The sequence below is a fragment of the Bombus terrestris genome, chromosome 14 (assembly GCF_910591885.1).
Source record: "Bombus terrestris chromosome 14, iyBomTerr1.2, whole genome shotgun sequence".
Lineage (NCBI taxonomy): Eukaryota > Metazoa > Arthropoda > Insecta > Hymenoptera > Apidae > Bombus > Bombus terrestris.
This window is the reverse complement of record NC_063282.1, coordinates 560001-578681: the sequence shown is the minus strand read 5'-3', so window position 1 is coordinate 578681 and position 18681 is coordinate 560001. Positions and strand designations below refer to the sequence as shown.

Genomic DNA, 18681 nt, shown 5'->3' with positions numbered 1-18681 from the left:
GTCGTACGATACACGCTTCATTTTTTCTTGCTCCTGGCATTTCTCCGCCAGACGGCCCACAACGGACAGAAGATTTACACGGACCGTTTATATCGGAGAGTCGCGTCGGGCCGGCGGGTCAAGAATATTGAGCACGGCCGGCCGTAAAATAAGATATAGATTTCCATCTAGTAAACTTTCTACACGGCATGTGTGGGAGGCAACGCAGGACGCCATACGGCATACGAGAACAGTCTTACGTTAGAAACTTTGGGCGCAGCCTTGTGTGCACTGGTCGAGTTATAGGTACGCTTCGCACACACCTTCGCGCACCTTCGCGCACCTTCGCGCACACCTTTGCACACCTTCGTATACGTCGCGTCGAGCTCAACAGGCTTAAAGACGTGTGGGCATTTGAAACCAGCACGATTTCAACTTTGCTCCTGATGTGGGACGATCTTACCTTCTCTAAACTCAAGAGTCGACGAAAGAGGAATAAAAGCGGCGTCGTGAACGCAAACGCGATCGTAAATGATTTCAAGTTTGCTGCCGATACGGGATCCCGCGACCGTCTATCTTTTCTAAACTTGAAATTCCACAAACAACGAACAAACGGATAAAGAAACAACGAGAGAGAGAGAGAGAGTCGCGAAGAACAACGCGATCGCAAACGAATAACAAAGACGATATGGTTTCATAAGGGCGCGCGATACGATTAAAACGCCAAGAATAAGAATACGCGAGGGGAAAACGCGCTCCACTTCCACCCTTTCCCACCCTTTCCCACCCTTTCCCACCATTTGCAACCCTTTGTACCTGAAACTGGACCGTGCGAAGGAAAGCCAGGATCGGGCTTTCTTTCAACAAGCCAGAAAGTCGACAAGCCTGAAACGAGCCCGTCGTTGAAAATCTTCGGGCTGTCAATAGCAGATTGTGCGTCTCATTCCTTTTCCACCCTAATAGGCTGGCCATTATACTACACCTACTGACCTCCTTCGAGTCGTCGACGAGTTTCGCGTGTTTTTAACAGGATCTTGTTACGTTACGACCGATTGGATCTCCGTCTTCTTCTCCCATCGTACTTTCATTCTTCCTCGAGGTATCATCGTTTTCTAGAACACGGAACGACAGCAAACGAACACGGGTATAACTGTAACTCGAAGGAAGACGAAAGGTGGTAGGACTTTCGAGACCTCTCTCGAGCAAATGGCTCGCGATGAAAAATCGTAAAGACACGAGAGCCATCGGGACTTAGCTCCGCCGGCCACTCGACAGGCCGAACGTTCGTTCTGAGACATTAATTTTTACCCCTTTTTACCCCCATCTGCCTAATGACCCGAAAAGTCTGCCGCTGCTACTGCTGCTGCTACTGCTGCTGCCGCTATCGCTACCGTTGGTTGCTGCTTCTACTACAACGACGTCGTCGAGGACGATAGAGGAAGGGAGAGAAAAAAGGTCTCGACGAGATGCCCGTTAAGTGGCGAGAATCGTCGCCGGGAAAAGGTTCGGGATCTTGTCTTGCATCCAGGAGCAACGATCGTTACCACTCGGACGGATGTGCCGGAACAAGGGGCTGGCGTGCCGCGTACACTCCTTCTTTCCGGTGTCTTACATAATTCCTTGTCCGTTTTTCTCCGCTGCTGCAACCCTTCTTCCTACGGCGACCCCCTTGGCTCGTTTTCACCCCCTTCAAACGGTGGAGCAGCAGCCACACCGTCTCAACAATGGGACTCATCAGGCATCGAGAATAAATTATGCTCGGCCATGTCCGCCAGAAAAATGACCAAGCCGTGAAATTAGAGCTTCCACTTGCTGCGAAAAAAAAGAGCAGCGGAGCTCGCCGTCCGATCTTCTTACAATCCTCGCTAATTAATATCTGGAAAGACGAGACAGGGCGACGGATCAGGGCAGAAGGATCTTGGCAAATTGTAGTCGAAGCTCGTCAGATCGGGAAAATGTTGGTACACGCGTGAACATTTTTATCGGATGGCGAAGACGAAGCAAGGCAGAGAGGCAAGGCAGAGGCAAGGCAGAGGCAATGCACAACAAATCGGTGAAAATGAGTTCGTCGGCCTCGGTCAGGAAGAAGTAAACCACAGGAAGAAAGGGTTTCCAGCTTTAGGGGTCGGCGACCCTGACACGTTCCCTCTGGGCGGTCTGAAAAAAAAAAAAAAAAGAAAAAAGAAAAGACCAAGGTATCGGTTGAAAAGAAAAAAAACGATAAAGAGTTTCGAACAGGGCAGGTGAAACGGTCCGAGAGGGTGAGCGCGAGCGAGACGGAAGAAGCTACCATATGCCCGAATAACGTTCCACCCGCGTACGATGCGACCAACCGGTACAACGAGTTTCTTTGCCATCGTCGACAACGGGGGAAACTACCCGAATATCTTTCCGCGTGAATCAAACACCGCGTTAACGATGGAATTTCCTATAAACGTCAGATACGTACGTCCGATGCGACTGTCACAATTCAAGATCGTTCGCAAGTATGCTTCTTCGATATATTGCGATTCAAGCATCTCACACCGATGGAAAATCTCTGTGTGCGGACGCCGTCTATCGCGGCCATGGCTCCACAGCTACGAGCGATTCGCGTGTATTTTCCTCCTTCCGATGCAAGTAATTTCTTAAGAATTGAAACAGACGATAGATCGGATAAGGGTGGGAATAACCAGACGAGATCGAATCCTATCGCGATCTAGCACGCGCGTATCGTCGTATGGTAGTCCGACGAGACTGTACATGTTTATCGCACATTTGGCAAAAATTAACGGTCTGCTTTTGCTTGAAATTATTAAAGAAAACGAATTCTAAAGCCACGAAACGACAGACACTTAGTAGCCGTTTATGGCCGACAACAGCGTACGTTTAACAATCGTAGGAAACTCCAATTTAAGACGTCCGATGCTCGCATGGGATGTGTTTTCCAAAGATACGGTCCAAAGACGATGGCGAAGAACGATTGGAGCAACTCCGAGCCACAAGAATATCGATTATGGACAGCCGCTGATGCTCGAACGTCTGCCACTCGACGATTCTCAAACACTCCCGGCACGTTTGTCCGTCATCGTTCGTGGAGATATCTGGGAAACTAGATTGCCAGACCTTGCTATTCCAACTGCCTGTGCCGATAGAAACGATACGTAGCAGCAACGTACCCCGAAGAAAACGGTCAGAGAGAGAGAGAGAGAGAGAGAGAGACCGGACCGAATACGATCCGGTTTTCGAGTTACTCGCCTTGCAAATACCACGTTTGCCCCGTTCATTTCGTAAATCGTACTTAAACGTATTTAATCGTATTTAATCGTATTTAATCGTATTTAATCGTATATAATGGTATTTAACGGTATTTAATGGTATTTAATGGTATCTAATGGTATCTGGCAAAGATTCGTACATCGAACTATTCTTAAAACAGACGGCAGATCGTTGCGGAGGATGGATATTTCGTTGCTGAAACGAATCATTGAAAAACGCAAACTGCCGAGAAAGCACGGGGTTACGCGTTACCATGGTCGCCAGTAGGTTTTGAAGAGAATGTACCGGGGTGATTTGGCCTAGACTACTGATGATGACTGTACCCCGCGTATGCGAGGGATATAGGCACACATACTCGTGAAATTTCGCACGTACGTACGTACGGTACATTCGCCAGGGGGTAGAAATCATTAAAGGGGCGTGGCGTGCCCGTGGTTGCCCGGATGACGGTCACGTGAACCAAGATGGCCGCCAAGCGGGAGGGCTCCCCTCTTTGCAACAGTCATTTGTTATCGGCCATTTTATTTTAATGATTTCCATGCATGCGTGAAACGCTCGGCTGCATCGCTCGGGAAAGGGATGTTCGCTCTCTCGCTCTCCCCCTCCCCTCCTCTCCCACCGTTCTCACTCGCTCACTCACTCGCTCGCTCGCTCACACACACACACACACAACACACAGCACACAACACACACACGCACTCTCTCTCTCTCTCTCTCTCTCTCTCTCCCGATCTTGCTCTAACTATCCCGCTCGCACTCTATGCGCCTGGTAACGCGCTCTCCTAGCGCGATACACGCTACACACACACACACACACGCACGCACACACACATACATACACACACACACACCGCAACCAACGCGCCGCTAACGTTGCTTTCATGGTAATTTCAAAGCCTATAAATTTCGGTCGCATCCGCGTTAATGCTCTTCCTTCTTTCGATAAATTTCATACGATTTGCTGCTCGTGATTTCCGTGATTACCAAGTAATTCCGAGCGGCGCTTCGCGTCCACCTGATAATCGAGCCTCGCGCCAGCGGGTCCCGACGCTTCTCGACCGATCCACCGGAAAAGGAAGAAGAAATTCCTAAAACTGACCAAACGATTATCACGGTTCTTATCACAGTCGCCGAACGGTAGGAGACGAGTTAATTCAAAGGCCGCGAGGAAAATAATAACGAGCGCCTCGTGCCCGAAGAACAGCGTTATAATCATGGTGATAAAACGGGTATAAAAGCGAACCAACTGGTTGCTACGAGAGACCGATTCGGCTCGTTACATTGCCGTAATTTGTTTAATAGCCTACGGTACCGTAATCATTGATTCGATTGTTAAATCCGTAATGACTCGGCATTATCGTTGCAATAATTAATACACGACGGCTAGGATCGCGGCCTTAAGGGTTGATCAATGTCTTTTTATATCGTTCTAAGTGATTACCGTTCTTCCAACGACCCGCGAGATATCGTCGTTCCGAATGCTATCGATAATTCCGGCGTGCGGATGGGAATTAATAGCATCTATCGAAGATCAACGTCGTGCTTTGCTTTTAATCCACATTCAAAGTTAAATTACTCTTAAACTGGCTGCTTTGCCCGAACAAATCCTGGATAAGCGCACTTTAATTAGCACGAAAATGGACGTAACATCGCCCTTCCACAAATACTTTCCGATTGAACCAAGGTTAACGTAATCAACGTCGCATCGGTTCCGCCGTCAATTTTCCACCATCAACTAACCCTCTAGCCTCGCAGTCCAACTCAAGCAGCGCGATTCGCTGTTTTGCCCGTTCGTTCGCCGGTCAAACGCCGGTATAACTTTTAACGGATTCCGGCAATGGGAAATCCTCCGCACATGGCCGATGATCCCGTCGTTGAACGCGAAAGCACGGAAAGAGCCGCCAAAAATATTTCGCCTCCTTTCGATTTTGCACCCTGGTCGCGGTCGTTCGACGAAACGGAATAGCCAAAGCGAGAGAAAGAAAAATAAAGAAAAAAAAGAAGAAAAGAAAGAAGAAAGGATAGCAAGAGAAATGGTCATCGAAGCGGAGGGGGCGCGCTCACGGCAAATATCATCGCGATATACAAACATTCCATTCGTTGGCTCGCAGCGTTCTCATCCCCGATTTTTCCCCGGCAACTATGTATTCGCTCTCCCCCGTGTCGCGAAATTCAAGGTATCGCTCGTACGAATAGCTGGACGAGCATCATGGAACGAGATGGGGCGAGTACCAGAGGAGGGCAGAAAGACGAGGTCATCGCAGCGCGAGCAGAACGCACGTGCGTGTGAGTGCGTGCAATTTAATGATTTCCAGCCGGAATTTCGATGATGGCAAACTGGAATGGAGGGGAAAATGGCGAGAAAGAGAGAACGACGGGCAGACAAAGAGGGAACGAGGGAACGAGGGAACGAGGGAACGAGGAAACGAGCGAGTGAGAGAGAGCGTGTGTGCAACGACGGGTTGGTCAGGGCCGGCTTGTTGCACACGCGCAAGATCTCACGAGAGAAACAAAGAAGAGTGCGAAGGGAGGAGGACAGAGAAATACATAGGGAGGAACAGGCAGGCTGGCAGGCAGGGAGGGCGGGAGGGAGGGAGGGAGGGAGAGAGAGATAGGACGTAAATTTTCTAGCGGTGCGTTCATTTGTTCGTTCAACGAAATGCGAATGCATTATACATGGATTGCAGGGGACATTAATTTTCTGCCGTGGACGTGTAGTGGGCCGTGGAGGGCCGCTGGGTGGTCGGTGCTACGAAGCCGGAGGGGGCTCGCCGTTTCCACGGACGAGGCAAGAGGGTTGCAAAGGGAGGGGGTGTATACGAGCATCGAAGAGAACTGGAGGGAGAAAGGAAGAGAAAGAGCAGGATACAGTCAGATAGAAAAGCCCGAGAGAGAGAGAGAGGGAGAGAGAGAGAGAGAGAGAGGAGAACGTATCCAAGCTGTGTGTCGTACTCACACGTTCAACCACGTGCCAGCTTTTTCCCAGCTTTCTACCTACTTTTGCAAGCTCGGCGGTGATTTTGACGAGTGGACGACGAGGCGTATCGCGCGATAAAAAAAAAGAGTGCACACGCGCTGTACGATACGCAGGTACGCGTGACCGAATTCGTGGAAAAACGTGCGAGGAATTTTCCCGCGGATCGGGGGGTGGGGGTGGGCGGCGAAATACACGCGCCTGCGAAACCGCACCACTGACAAATAATCAAATATATCGCCACTCTCATTTGATATTCCGAGCTAGTGTTGGTGATGAATGTAATGACGTTATACACCGTCGGGGAATTACGGTCGTCAAGTAAAATTTAATGTCGATGCATGTTTAGTGTCGCCACGAGAGATACGCGGAAAGGCATTAAACCGGGAGCAATAAAAAGAGCATCGGGACGAATGCGTCCGCCAAAACGCATCCATCTCCGCCCACGTTATTTTCCCTCTGAAAGAAAAAACCTGCGGATTATCGTTTGCCCGATTAACCAAATTGAATGCGATTAACCGACGTTACATTTTATTCGATGGTAAAAGAATCGCAATGTGTTAATTAAACACGGTCAGCCTTATTTATTTACGTGGAATCGTTCGCGTGTACTCGTACAACGACCCGTTTCATTCACCGACGCTTTTTAAATCGTTTCGCTATGGCATCAATTCGTCCGTGCTTGTCATCGACGGACATACCACGTACGTTTAAAAGTCGTTCTGGCCACCGAAACGAAGGACGCAGCGTCGTTGGCAGAACAGAACCGCGAAATCTTCGATAGAGCAGATAGGTACTTTTCGTACGATAGAAAATGAACAAACTCGGAATGAACTGGAAACGGTGTATCATCGAGACAGCGGGTAGTTATACATACGTACGTCCATCGGTTGAAAGGTTGCGTGTCGTTCGAAAAAAGCATATTTGATAAATTCATACGCGATGCGTAAAACAGGCGTGTTTCAGTAAATGCAAACACGATAAAATTTTACGCGCGCGTACACGGCTTCTAAATAAACGCCACTCGTAAAACGGCCGCCTGGCCAAGCTTATAAAAATGATAAAGTAAAGCTCGTAAAAGTAATAGTTTACGTATTGGCTATAACTTTTGCCACGCGTTACGCGGCGTTTTCCAATCTTACATCGTGCCTGTCTCGTCTTTTCAATTTCTTTCCCGTCCTATCTCTCTTTCTCTTTCTCTTTCTCTTTCGCTTTCTATTTCTCTTTCCATTCGCCGATAAAAGCAGAACCTTACATCGATGTATTCATCGTGCAACGGCGCGTAATAAATAAATTTTACGCTGCTTCCCCTATCGTTTTGTCGCATTAATTTGCCATGTACGGCATAAGGAAAATATTACGACTACCGTAGAAACTTTGCGCGACGGATGACAAGTTCATCGAGAGATCCTGTTTTGTTTCTCGCGCTATCTCCAACGTTTGACGATACAATAAAGCGGCAAAGAATTTGGAATGGATAACTGAGAAAATAATTATCTCCCTGTCCGTAACCGTTTCTGCTATTAGCTACAAACAAACAAACATGCCTCTGAAATGCAGTTCCAACAGCACCTTTCGAAGAGTATAGGTTACTCTTTCAAATATTTGGTAGGTTTTTAACAAATTTTCTAACAGTGCTCAGTACAGTAAAGTAGATTCGAATTTGCATAAATATTCACAGTCCCGTGATGATATTCCGGATATCAAATTTATATTCCTGTTATTCGAAGAGAATCGAATCTTTCTCTTATTAAAGGACCTATACACCGCGACCCTCTCTTTAAGAATTGCTCCCTCTCTCTCTCTCTCTCTCTCTCTCTCTCTCTCTCTCTCCCCAATTCCGATATTGCCTCTACATTTGTAAATATCAAGTACGTGTGTATCATGGCGTGTTCGTTCCGAAGAATTTGATCTATCTCAAGTTGCAAGGGTAATGCCAGCGAGATAGCAGCCAGAGATATTAAAAAAGAAACGTGGACGATGTTATCGAGTTATTTTTATTAAAAGTTCGATCGAACTGAATAAAAGATGAATCTGGTCTGACGAGGAAGTAACAAGTGTAGCGAGAGTGGGAGAGGAAACGAGAAGGAAGAAAAAGGACGAGTGCCTGGGGTAAAAAGGATCGGGGAAGAATGTCGATATTAATAAAAGTTAAATTGAGCCAATCGCTTGTGGGAATTAGAATAGAGCAACGGGCGAGCAACGGGCGAGCAACGGGCGAGCAACGGGCTAGCAACGAACGAGAGAGCGTAATAAAAATTGCAGCGATCGAAAGCACCGTTCCTTCGACGCCGATCGATGGAATAGCTTGAGAGCTTCGACTGATATTTTCCCGCTAACATCGCCAGTTTAATATTAATCGGCTTTTCAAATAATTAGGAAAGAATCTGCATAAATGCTTGATGCGTAGTTAGATCGGATAGCGAAAATTACTCCTGCAAATTGCCTCTCTCTGTGAGTGATCTCTCTGCTCGTTAATACGAATCTGCGTACAACGTCGATTAAAAATTCTCGAAAGCAATGATTCGATCGGCGAACCGGCCGCGATTATACGCGCAAACAGAGCGGAGGAGAAAGAAAAAAAAAAAAGGCCGACAAACAGATACGCGTTCATTGTTTTAAATCAGGGTGCTGGTTACGGGCTGTTAAAACAGCGACTCTAATGGTCGTTTTAAAACGAGTGGCATTTTTTACGCTCATCCCTAAATCTGGCCGCTGATACCTGTTGCACGTCCCCGGAAAAAAGTAATTCGACCAGCGACCTACGTTGTCTCGCACCGTGTTCTCGTATCTCATACGCGTTTCACGATTAATCGCCCATTCGAGGATCATTACGCTTTCACGAATAGCGATGCGATTATCAATTACCGATCGATTCGCATTCTATCGACGCGATCGTGTCCAATTTTCTTTTCCTCTTTCTTTTCTCTTTTTCTTTTCTTCTTTCTTCGACCTATCGACGAAATTAAAAGCTCGCGTCGTACCGTACGCGCCATCATAGTCGCAACTCCGCCACCGACGCGCGGCCGATTATCGTTATCGTTATCGTTATCGTTATCGTTATCGTTATCGATAGATGTTGTCCGTGCGCCGATTCACGGTACGAAATAAACTTTTCTTGTTGCAGGTGAACGTCCGTACAAGTGCCATCTACCGGATTGCGGGCGGGCATTCATTCAATTATCGAATTTGCAGCAACACCTTCGAAATCACGACGCTCAGGTGGAACGGGCGAAGAACCGGCCGTTCCATTGCAACATCTGCGGCAAAGGCTTCGCCACAGAATCCAGCCTTCGTACCCACACGTCGAAGGTCAGTCATGTATGTACCAAATCCGACGTCCAACAACAACAGGCATTTTGGCTACTTAACGCGGTGCTCGCACACGATAATAATCGAACCATGGTCGGAAAGATCCGGAGAACCGAGTCTAGAAAGTCAATCAGACGGTTGTACACGTGCGATATGTAACTCGTACATTACATCTATATGCATTATCATAACGTAACTCGCCAATCTCCGCTGGACGCTCTTCTGTCGGCCGACAAACGCTATTACGCATAGTTTTTTCCTTAACCGTGTTACGGAACACGTTTCTCTGTATGCACACATGGTGGCGGGTCACGCTTCTGTCCGAACCATTTCACTCAGCAGATTCAGTCTTATCTACCATAGGCTCCATCCTACTCTTTTCTTCGTTACGATCGTATGATACGTACGCAACTTTGTTAAACGTCACAGACCAAACGATCCGATCCGCGAAAACCGGCATACCGTTCAATCAGTTGTCCATGTTCGCGGGGCCAACCATTCGATGCACTGTAAAACGCGTGTTAATCGCGCTTTAAAACGCGCTAACGTAGCAGTTTCGAGCCACCGCGACGAGATCGATGTTTCGTTTCATCTCCGTAGGATCGTGAGACAAGGGACACCACTCTCGCGTTAAACCGTGCAAAGAGTTTCGCTCCCGGTTCGCAAGTGCCACGTAACTCTACGACGCGACAGTCCCCGCGCGTGCTGCTGCCGCTGCTGTTGCTGCTGCTGCTGCTGCTGTCGTAACGATAGACAAAGATCCTAACAGTAGCTTAGATCATTCCGCTGGGTTTCTTCGTAACGCTTGGGACTGCTTTGGTTGTGGGTTTTCTGTTCCTTTTTTTTTTCTTTTTTTTTTTTTTTTTTTTCTTTTTCTTCACCGACAAGCCGCTTCGAATTTTGAACGGCAGTTCGCAGGGCGATACAGGCCAATCTTCGTTCGACACACGCCTTCATTCTGTCGCCCATTATATCGATCGCTAACCGTCCTTGCAATATCGTCGCTGCGATCTTCGTTCGACGACGGCCGTAGCACGCCACGGCTCGACGAGAAAAAGATAAACCATCCAAGAAGAAGCAAGCGTCGAGACGTTCGTTTCGTACGAACTCAACGAGCCAGCGTGACTCGAGAAATCGTCGTTTAAGGAGCAACGGGACACGATCAACGATCGGTGCTCGTTGACGCGTCAGTCCCGTTTGGAGAACAAAACCGCGAATGCCGGGGGAAACAACGTGCATTACAAATCGGACGTAGAGAGAGAAAGAGAAAGAGAGAAAAAATCGAATCATCTGGAAGGAAGATCGCGTCCCCGACGCTTAATCGAATTCACCCCTGGCAGTGAATCGCGGCACGTAGCGATTACCAGAGGAATCTTGTACCGTGGGGTGGTTTTTTGCCCGGTTCGCTCGGCCAACTGAATTTCTCAACCCTTTCGCCGCGCCAGGCACATGTCTTGACGAAAAAACGTGGGAAGGCATCTGTCGAGCCGTCCGTGACTCGGTCTTTTCTCTTGTTTCTCTTTGCTTGTCTTCTCGCGCTTCTCGCGCTTCTTTCGCCACAGTGAAGAACCAATCGGGTTCTTTTTACCCTGTCCAATTAGACCAAGCCTGTTGCGTAACCAGTCGTAAACTGACAATCTCCTTGTAAGCTCGTCGTAACTTCTAAAAGAAGAAGCGGTAAACTCCAACGGATTATTCGCTCCATTGATACTCTACGATCGAGACGATACAAACGACATTCTAACGAGTACCGACAGAATCGTCGAGTCTGCCTTTACGCGCGTCGCCCTCCATAGCGTCGAGTCTGATTGATTTGGCCCACGCTTGTCCATCGGCGCGCGCGACAGCAACGCGTCGGTATCTTTGAAAGAAGGAAAGAAGGAAGGAAAGAAGGAAGGAAAGAAGGAAGGAAGGAAGGAAGGAAGGAAGGAACCAAGACGCGTTTTTCTATCCAGAACCTTTTTAACGCCTGTTTCGTATAAAACGGCGAGGAATCAGGTGCTTCCAAAGAGCCACGCGATCGTAATCCGAGTTACACGCCGCTTCCTCGGCAATAAATATCCTTCTTTTAACACGCTCCGCTCGTCAAGATCCTTTTAATTGAAAGCTAATCCTCGGCTAAAGCGTTCGGCTTCTTTCCCCCGTTCCGTGACCCGATAAATCTCCACGAGAACCGTCCCAGGGATTCGACTTTCCACCTACGAGGGCGGTGGTACACGCGCAACTCGTGTTCGTCGCCGACAATCACCGACAAACGCGTTTAATAAAATAACGAGAGATACAGCGTTTCGCGAGTCGCTGCGAGGGGATGAAAACGGCTCGAGTTAAAAGTAGCCCGCGTTCAGCGCGCGTCTTTGTAGCGCGCGAGTCCCGGTTCGAAAGAAACCGTGAAGAGGAAGAAGACGACCGACTAGTGAAAGAAGAAGGAGGACGAACGAGCAGAAGCAGGAGAAAAAGAAAAAGAAGGAGGAGGCGGATGAGGGGGCGGGAGGAAGAAGCACGAACACGAAACACGAGCAGGAACACGGAGAGGAAATCTTGCGAGAGAGTGCAGAGAAGTAATTAAAAGCCGCCAGCGCGACAGAAACAGAGTTCGTCCGCCTGGTGAAAATAAAACGAAACGAAACGAAACGAAACAAATGGAGAGAGAGCTCGAGCCCATCTTGCGCGGCTAATCGAATTTTCGCCAGGGCAGATTTCTTGAAATTGTTTTCGCTATTCCAGGCTATCTAGTCCCATCCCTTCGTCAACTACCCTGATAGCTAATGGATCGTTGTCTAAAACGGCAAGAAGAAAAAAGGAGAAAGAAGAAGCGAAAGTAGGAGAGAGCGGGAGAAAGGGGAAACGAAAGAGTTACGCTCTGGGTCGAGGCCTGGCGTGTCGACGAAACATTATCCCGGCCGAGAAAGACAATACACTCCGAGTACGATATTATAATAGGCCGGAGCGTAAATGTATTATACGGAACGATCGGTAGCCAGCCGTAGAAACTTGGATTTCCTCCCTCTGCGCTTCCTTCGTGCGTCTTACGAACTGTGTTATCCCTTTCTTTGTTTCGAGCCAGTCGAACAACGGGCCGACGTTTCTTCCAATTCACGCGAGCTTTACGCGTTCGCAGACTTGCCGTTAGACGATAATCATTCGACGCGGGGACGCAGACTGGTCCGATCGAGCAAATCAATTGCAAACGCGGATCATCTGTCTGCCTCGTTTTGCCTTTTCGGTCGGGCACCTCTTTTCTTTTCTAACGCGACAAAACGTCGAAGCACTGCGAACTCGCCCGTGTCTGTGGTTTCTTCGCTGCCTCTCCGTCACGTCTTACCCACTTTTGCGTGGCACAGAGCCTTCGTATTTATCCGTAGTTTAGCGGTACAAGGGGTTGAATGTCGTGCAACACGATACAACCCTTTCTGCTGGCGTACTTTCTCGTACCTTCGACCTTCTTCCGACTCACCTCCGGGCTCTTCCCATCGAGCCCCTCTACCCTCTTCTTAATTGCCCAAGCGCGCAGCTCGGTAAAAACTCGTTAGCCATTAGATTTATTTTTCCTCTCGCCACGGGGATTCGTTCCGTGTTTGAAAAACCGTGCCGCGCCGCGTCCGTTACGCTGCTTCTTTAACTTTGCTTTCCCTATCTTTTATATACATTTTTTTTTCTCGCTGTTTCTTTTCTTATGTTTTTCCTTTTTTCTTTCTTTTTCTTTTTCTTCCCTTTCTCTTCTTTCGATCAAGAAATTGACCGCGACTCGATGATCGAAATTTCACCGTCACCGAAACAGCCGTCGGAACAGCCGGCAGAACATTGCAATGCGCGTAAAAGCACCGTCGAATTGCGAACGAAACGCTTGTTTATATTCTTTGTATCAAGCAAGGGACGTTGGAATGTGGGCATTCTGAAAAATGCAACTGAATCTAAACGATATTTAATTGTCTCGAATTAATGTAAATTGATCTTCATTTCATGCTGGTCTCTCTTTGTCGCAGTGTTCCAAGTACCCATGGCAACGATTAAAGGTAAAATGATCGGGTCAAAATACGGGAGAGCCCATGGGAATTCCTTTCGGGTGTAATTCCGATATGCTTGCAAAATTTCACGTTTCATTTGTCCATCGACAGTAACGAGGAAACCGCGGCTCGCTCTCTTTCGATCGATTTTCACCCCTAAACTCGACGAAACTCCGAGGAAATTCGATATACGTTCTCCACGTGTCTAGTATCTGGCGTTCGTTAATCGATCACGTCCTCTGCATCCTCCGTGATAATTGGCTACATTAGGAGCCCCGATACGCACGATCTAACGATTCCGATGTTTCTCCATCTTATCGTCGATATCAGTAGAAACGTTCACGCTCGCGTTGTTCGCGGCGCCCTGTGTGCTTAATATCTCGCCAAGTACGGTCTAAGAGTCGTCCTTCGATCCAAGCCTGCCAATCGCCTGGGAAACAGGATGCACGCAATCTCAACTTCTTACACACATGCTCCTATACGCGCGTTTTCCGATCAAACGATTTGCCCATCGCTGCGGGTAACACCGATCGACTCCCCCGCGTGTTAGCCACGCGCCTCCAAACGTTAACATCCCTGGCCGGTGCGACATCGTTGCCTGGCGAGTCTCCAGAAGGACCTCGTCGTTCTTTGCCTCTTTTACGGCGTTAAAATAGAAAAGTGGGACGCGTGCCTTTCGTGGCAGAGCGTCTCGTAAACCGGGCCATTCGGTCCGAAACTTCTTTTTCCGAGCAGTTTCGACGTATTCGTTTTTCGCGGTACCGTTTTCTCGCGGCATCGTTTTCTCGCGCCACCGAGAGAACACCTAAAGAACACCGAGAGAACACCGAGCCCCAACCATCTAACTCGAATCAACGAGATCTCCTCTCGTCTATTCCGACCATTTTTTTTTTTTTCTTCCCCCGATCTCGGATCCCCCTCGATATTAATTTTTTTGCACAGTCTCCGCCTCAGCGAGCCCCCTTTCTCTCCTCTCTGTCTCGGTACCGTACACGCAACACTCCATCGCCGATCGAAACCTAATGAAATCATTCCCGCTCCGATTCGGCTGGGGTGGGATTTCTGCCCATTGTGCAACACCCCTGAGTTTTTTTCGCTCTCCTAGTAACGAAAACGTTAGAGGGTCGCGTCGAAACTGCTATTGGTACAACACGGGGGGAGCGGGGGGAAGCTGCATCCTCAACCCTTCGCCGGTAGTTGCGTTTTCTCTTTCTTCTCTTTTCTTTTCCTTTTTTTTCTTCTCTCTCTCTCTCTCTCTCTCTCTCTCTCTCTCGAATCCCGCTCGCCTTTCCTCCTTTTGCTCTTCGGGGGTGATCGGACATTCATAACCCGTGGATTACCAGCGCGTGATACGCCAAAAAACGCGTCGGCCTGTAGCAATATGCGATAGGTGACACAAAAGAGGAAATAGACCACTGTAGAGAGAGAGAGAGAGAGAGAGAGAGAGAGAGAGAATGAGAGAGGGAGAAAGGGAATGAAATCAAAGAGTTCTTAAATGAAAGAAATCACGCGTGTCCCACCGCGGATTATTTCATATCGCGTCATACTCTTTTAATCGTGTACCTTTTCTCGTGCCAACGAAACGTGGCGGTATCGGATCAGGCAATAATGCGAGAGATACGTTTGCAATAGTCGTGCGAGCCTAACGAATCATCGACTTCGAGGATTTACTTTCGATCACGTGATTCGCGTATTTTCGAGGGAAGAATCTGAAAAGCGGAAGAAGGGAAAAAGAGAAGAAGAGCAGAAAGAGAAGAGAGGAAGAAAAATTATAGAGAGAGGAGGGAATATACGATAACTTGTGACGCTTGCGAAACAAACCGTTTCCAAGTATCAGACCGAAGGAACCGACACTGAAAGAGCAAGACGACGGCCGGTCAACGAATATCTTTTACAGACTTCGTTCGTTGGTGTAACCGAGTATCGTACGAAGGTTGTCTGTCGGCGAGGCTCGCGGCCTCGTTGCGGCTGAAAAAGCCAAGGAAAGGAGACGGCTGGAAAAAAAAAGAGAAATGACGCGAAAAGAATTGCGCGCCTCGTAAATGACCTTCGGATTTTATCACTTTAGTCCGAGGAGACAGAGGGATACGCGCGTCGCTCGTTTCGCTTCGATTTTTGCGAAACTTTTATCGAGATGCGAAATACCGAGACGATATCGGTAGAGGCAAGAGAGAAAAAGGGCCAACGAACAAAGGACGACGCGTGAAATAAAAGGAGCGACGTTCCGACCATCGAACGGATACGGTAGAACGCGACGGATCGTCATTCTCGCGCTGATTTTCTTCCAGCCGATCAAAGATGGTCCCTTTTCTGTGAACACAAAATGGCTCCATCGAGCCTAGCGTCACGCATCGCTACGCGTGTGCTCACACCCACTTCCTTTTTACGCCACTCCCTGGCCAGAGCTTGGCTTTAAACAAACCAAAGAGTTTGACCAGACGAATAACTCTATCTAAATAGCTAGGCTAGAAGCGGAGACGACAAAGATGCGATTTGAACAGCATCGTCGTTGCAAAAGAAGAAGAAGAAGAAGAAGAAGAAGAAGCAGAAGAAGAAACAGAAGAAGAAGAAGAAGAAGAAAAAGAAAAGAAACGATGTAACGAGGTTGCCCTGTCTATCGGAAACGAAAGTAAACCAACAAAACGAAGCTTCCGATACAGTCGAGATTATTGACAGCAACGCGATATTCAATCTCGCGATAAACAATTCAAACGCATCGAGTCTGTTCGAGGGACCAGGAAACGTGGAATTGGGAATAGGTGTGCTGAGCTCGCGGCCAGCAACCGCGTACAGCCGAGCAGAGATGAATCTGGTCACGGCGAATCATAAAGTCCCTTGGGGATTCGCCCACGCTGCACCACTCTCCTGCTGTACCAGCGTGCAAAGAGAAAGGAGAAAAGAGAAGATGGACGCGGAGAAAGAGAGGAAGGACAAAGACAGAGAGCGCAAGGAAAAGGAACGAAGAGAAAGAGAGCGGGTAGCAGAAGGAGAGTCGAGGTATTCGCGGTGCAAAAAGCGAGGATGCAGGCAAAAAAGGAAGAGCGCAACGAAGAAACCGGTTTTTTCCAGTTGGGCCAGGTCGGGGCGTCGAACCTACGGACCGCAGCCTCCCTCCGAGAATAACTTGCATGCAGAGGCAGAGGCAGAGGCAGAGGCAGAGGCAGAGGCAGCGTCGGCGACGTCGACGTACAGCATCATCTTCTTCGTGGTGTATCGGTTCAACCGGCTCGAGAATGCCCTAGGTCCGGGAAGAAAGAAGGACGCCGGGGCTTTGGCCCGTCGAAAACAACCGGGAGGCGTGCCTTGAAAAGAATATCGCCTATCGTCAAAGAAGAACACGACGATTACAGGCGAGCGTGGGTGTTTCTCCGCGAGTAAAAAGAAGAGGCGGTTTACCGGGCAGGAAGAGGAGGGCAAGGATCCTCTAAACTTTGGGTTCGTTGACGTCGCAGCACGTCCACCAACCTTCCTTCTTGTCGCGATATTTTTCTCCCGTTTTGTTTCACTGGCTGTACCGGCCGTCGATTAGCCCAGAGGTCGAGCAAGCCTTCGCGAACCAGGTGTAAATATCTCAACCAATAAAGGTCTCTATATCGTTTGTCTCGAACGAAAAGTAGATCGGCCGGATTTAGACAAGATTTTAGCAAAGTACAAAATCAGCGTGTATCAACGTATATAATAAGTATCGACAAAGTAGGTACAATGAGGCTAGGAAACGTGGAAACGACTGGTAGGCGAAATAATATTCGCGGAAAATTAGCGATACGAGGAAAGACTCGGAAGGGGAAAGGTAGTCGCAAGAAAAAGGCTGAACGTAGGTCAACGACGCCTGGTGTTATTTTAAACTGGTGGCCCTGCCCGAGATTCGGGGCTCCTCTCCGTTGGGTTGACGGTCTCAACTCGGTCGCGGTTGTCCCAGGTCCGGGAAAAAAGAAAGTCACGGGTTCGGGTCGGTTCGGTTCGGTTCCGTGGAGACAGGCAGGGAGAGGGGGAAGAAAAGAATGAAAGAACGAAAGAACGAAAGAAAGGGAGAAGGACGACTCGTCGCGATGAAAAAGGAGAAGAGAAGGAAGGAGAAGATGAAAAAAAAGAGGATGCGTTGTGTGCATCAAAGTGGAGAGGGGGAGGGAGGCGGCGGCAGCGGTGGCGGCGGTGGCGGCGGCGGCGGCGGCGGCGGCGGCAGCAGCGGCGGGGAGAGGATTGGCAGGAAGAAAGGAACGAGCCAAGTAAAGACCCCAAAACTTTCGGGTCATTGCCGTCTGGTCTCGTTTTAGCCTTTCCTTCCTCCCACCTTCTCCTTCTTCTTTCCTCCCTCTTCGTATTCTTTTTCTCTCCGTTTTAAGCACTCTTTCGAGCAAGGTTGACCGCCATGTTTTTCCTCAGCGCGTGCCCCTACCGCCTCGTGTGCGTAAACCGACCTTCGCGTGTGCGAGAGAGAAAACAGAGAGAAATAAGATGAGATGGCAAGAAAAAAAAAAACATGTAGAGAAAGAATGATCAATACCGTACGGCCGCGAAATTGTAGCTAACACGAGGTCGCCAATGACGAAGACAGATACTTGCAACGAGGACGTCGAATTTCGTTCATTACTCTCTTCATATTATCCGTTTAAAGGATGGCCTTTGTCAGCCGTAGTCGATCGTAATCCTCGATTATATCGCATGCAAAGAAACGCGTTGCAACAATTACCAATCGACGATCAAACCGATAACAGCGACAAAGGCCATCGCAATTGTGTCGTAGTATCGTAGCTAGTCATTTGATCTATGCTTTGCATACCCGTTCAACTGTGAGGTCGTGCGAGATCAATCGGACATCCATCATCTACCAAAGTTGTGGCTTCTTTCTTTTTCTCTTTTTTTTTCTTTTTCTTTTTCTTTCATTTCTTCATCTTTCAAATATCCACCGTATTTTTGTAGAATCCTTGCTCTCGATCACGTTCATTGATTCCGATCGTTCTCCGGACCTCACGCTTCTATAAATTCGTCTGTCTGGGCTTTGCTTTCTCCGTCCCATCTTTCTCCTCGTGTCCGTCGCCCATCCATGACTCCGTGACATCACACTCCACGATTCTGCGGCAGAAACATTTGGTTTTCCTGCCGTCGCGATGCGACCAAGCAAAGAATCGATCGTCCATTCTCGCGCCATCCAAC

General features: G+C 48.5%; 1 protein-coding gene across 23 annotated transcripts in view; it reads left to right on the top strand.

Moving 5' to 3' along the window:
* Nucleotides 1–18681, top strand: part of LOC100646754 (zinc finger protein 853) — a 106680-nt gene that overhangs the window by 70373 nt on the left and 17626 nt on the right. For 16 of the 23 annotated variants that reach the window (XM_048412137.1, XM_048412132.1, XM_048412133.1 and 13 more), the window contains 2 exons: nucleotides 9339–9532; nucleotides 13507–13536. In XM_048412137.1, coding sequence (XP_048268094.1) covers nucleotides 9339–9532; nucleotides 13507–13536 — 224 coding nt within the window. The remainder of the gene's footprint in view (nucleotides 1–9338; nucleotides 9533–13506; nucleotides 13537–18681) is intronic. The other 7 variants (XM_048412128.1, XM_048412130.1, XM_048412126.1 and 4 more) reach the window with 3 other exon arrangements.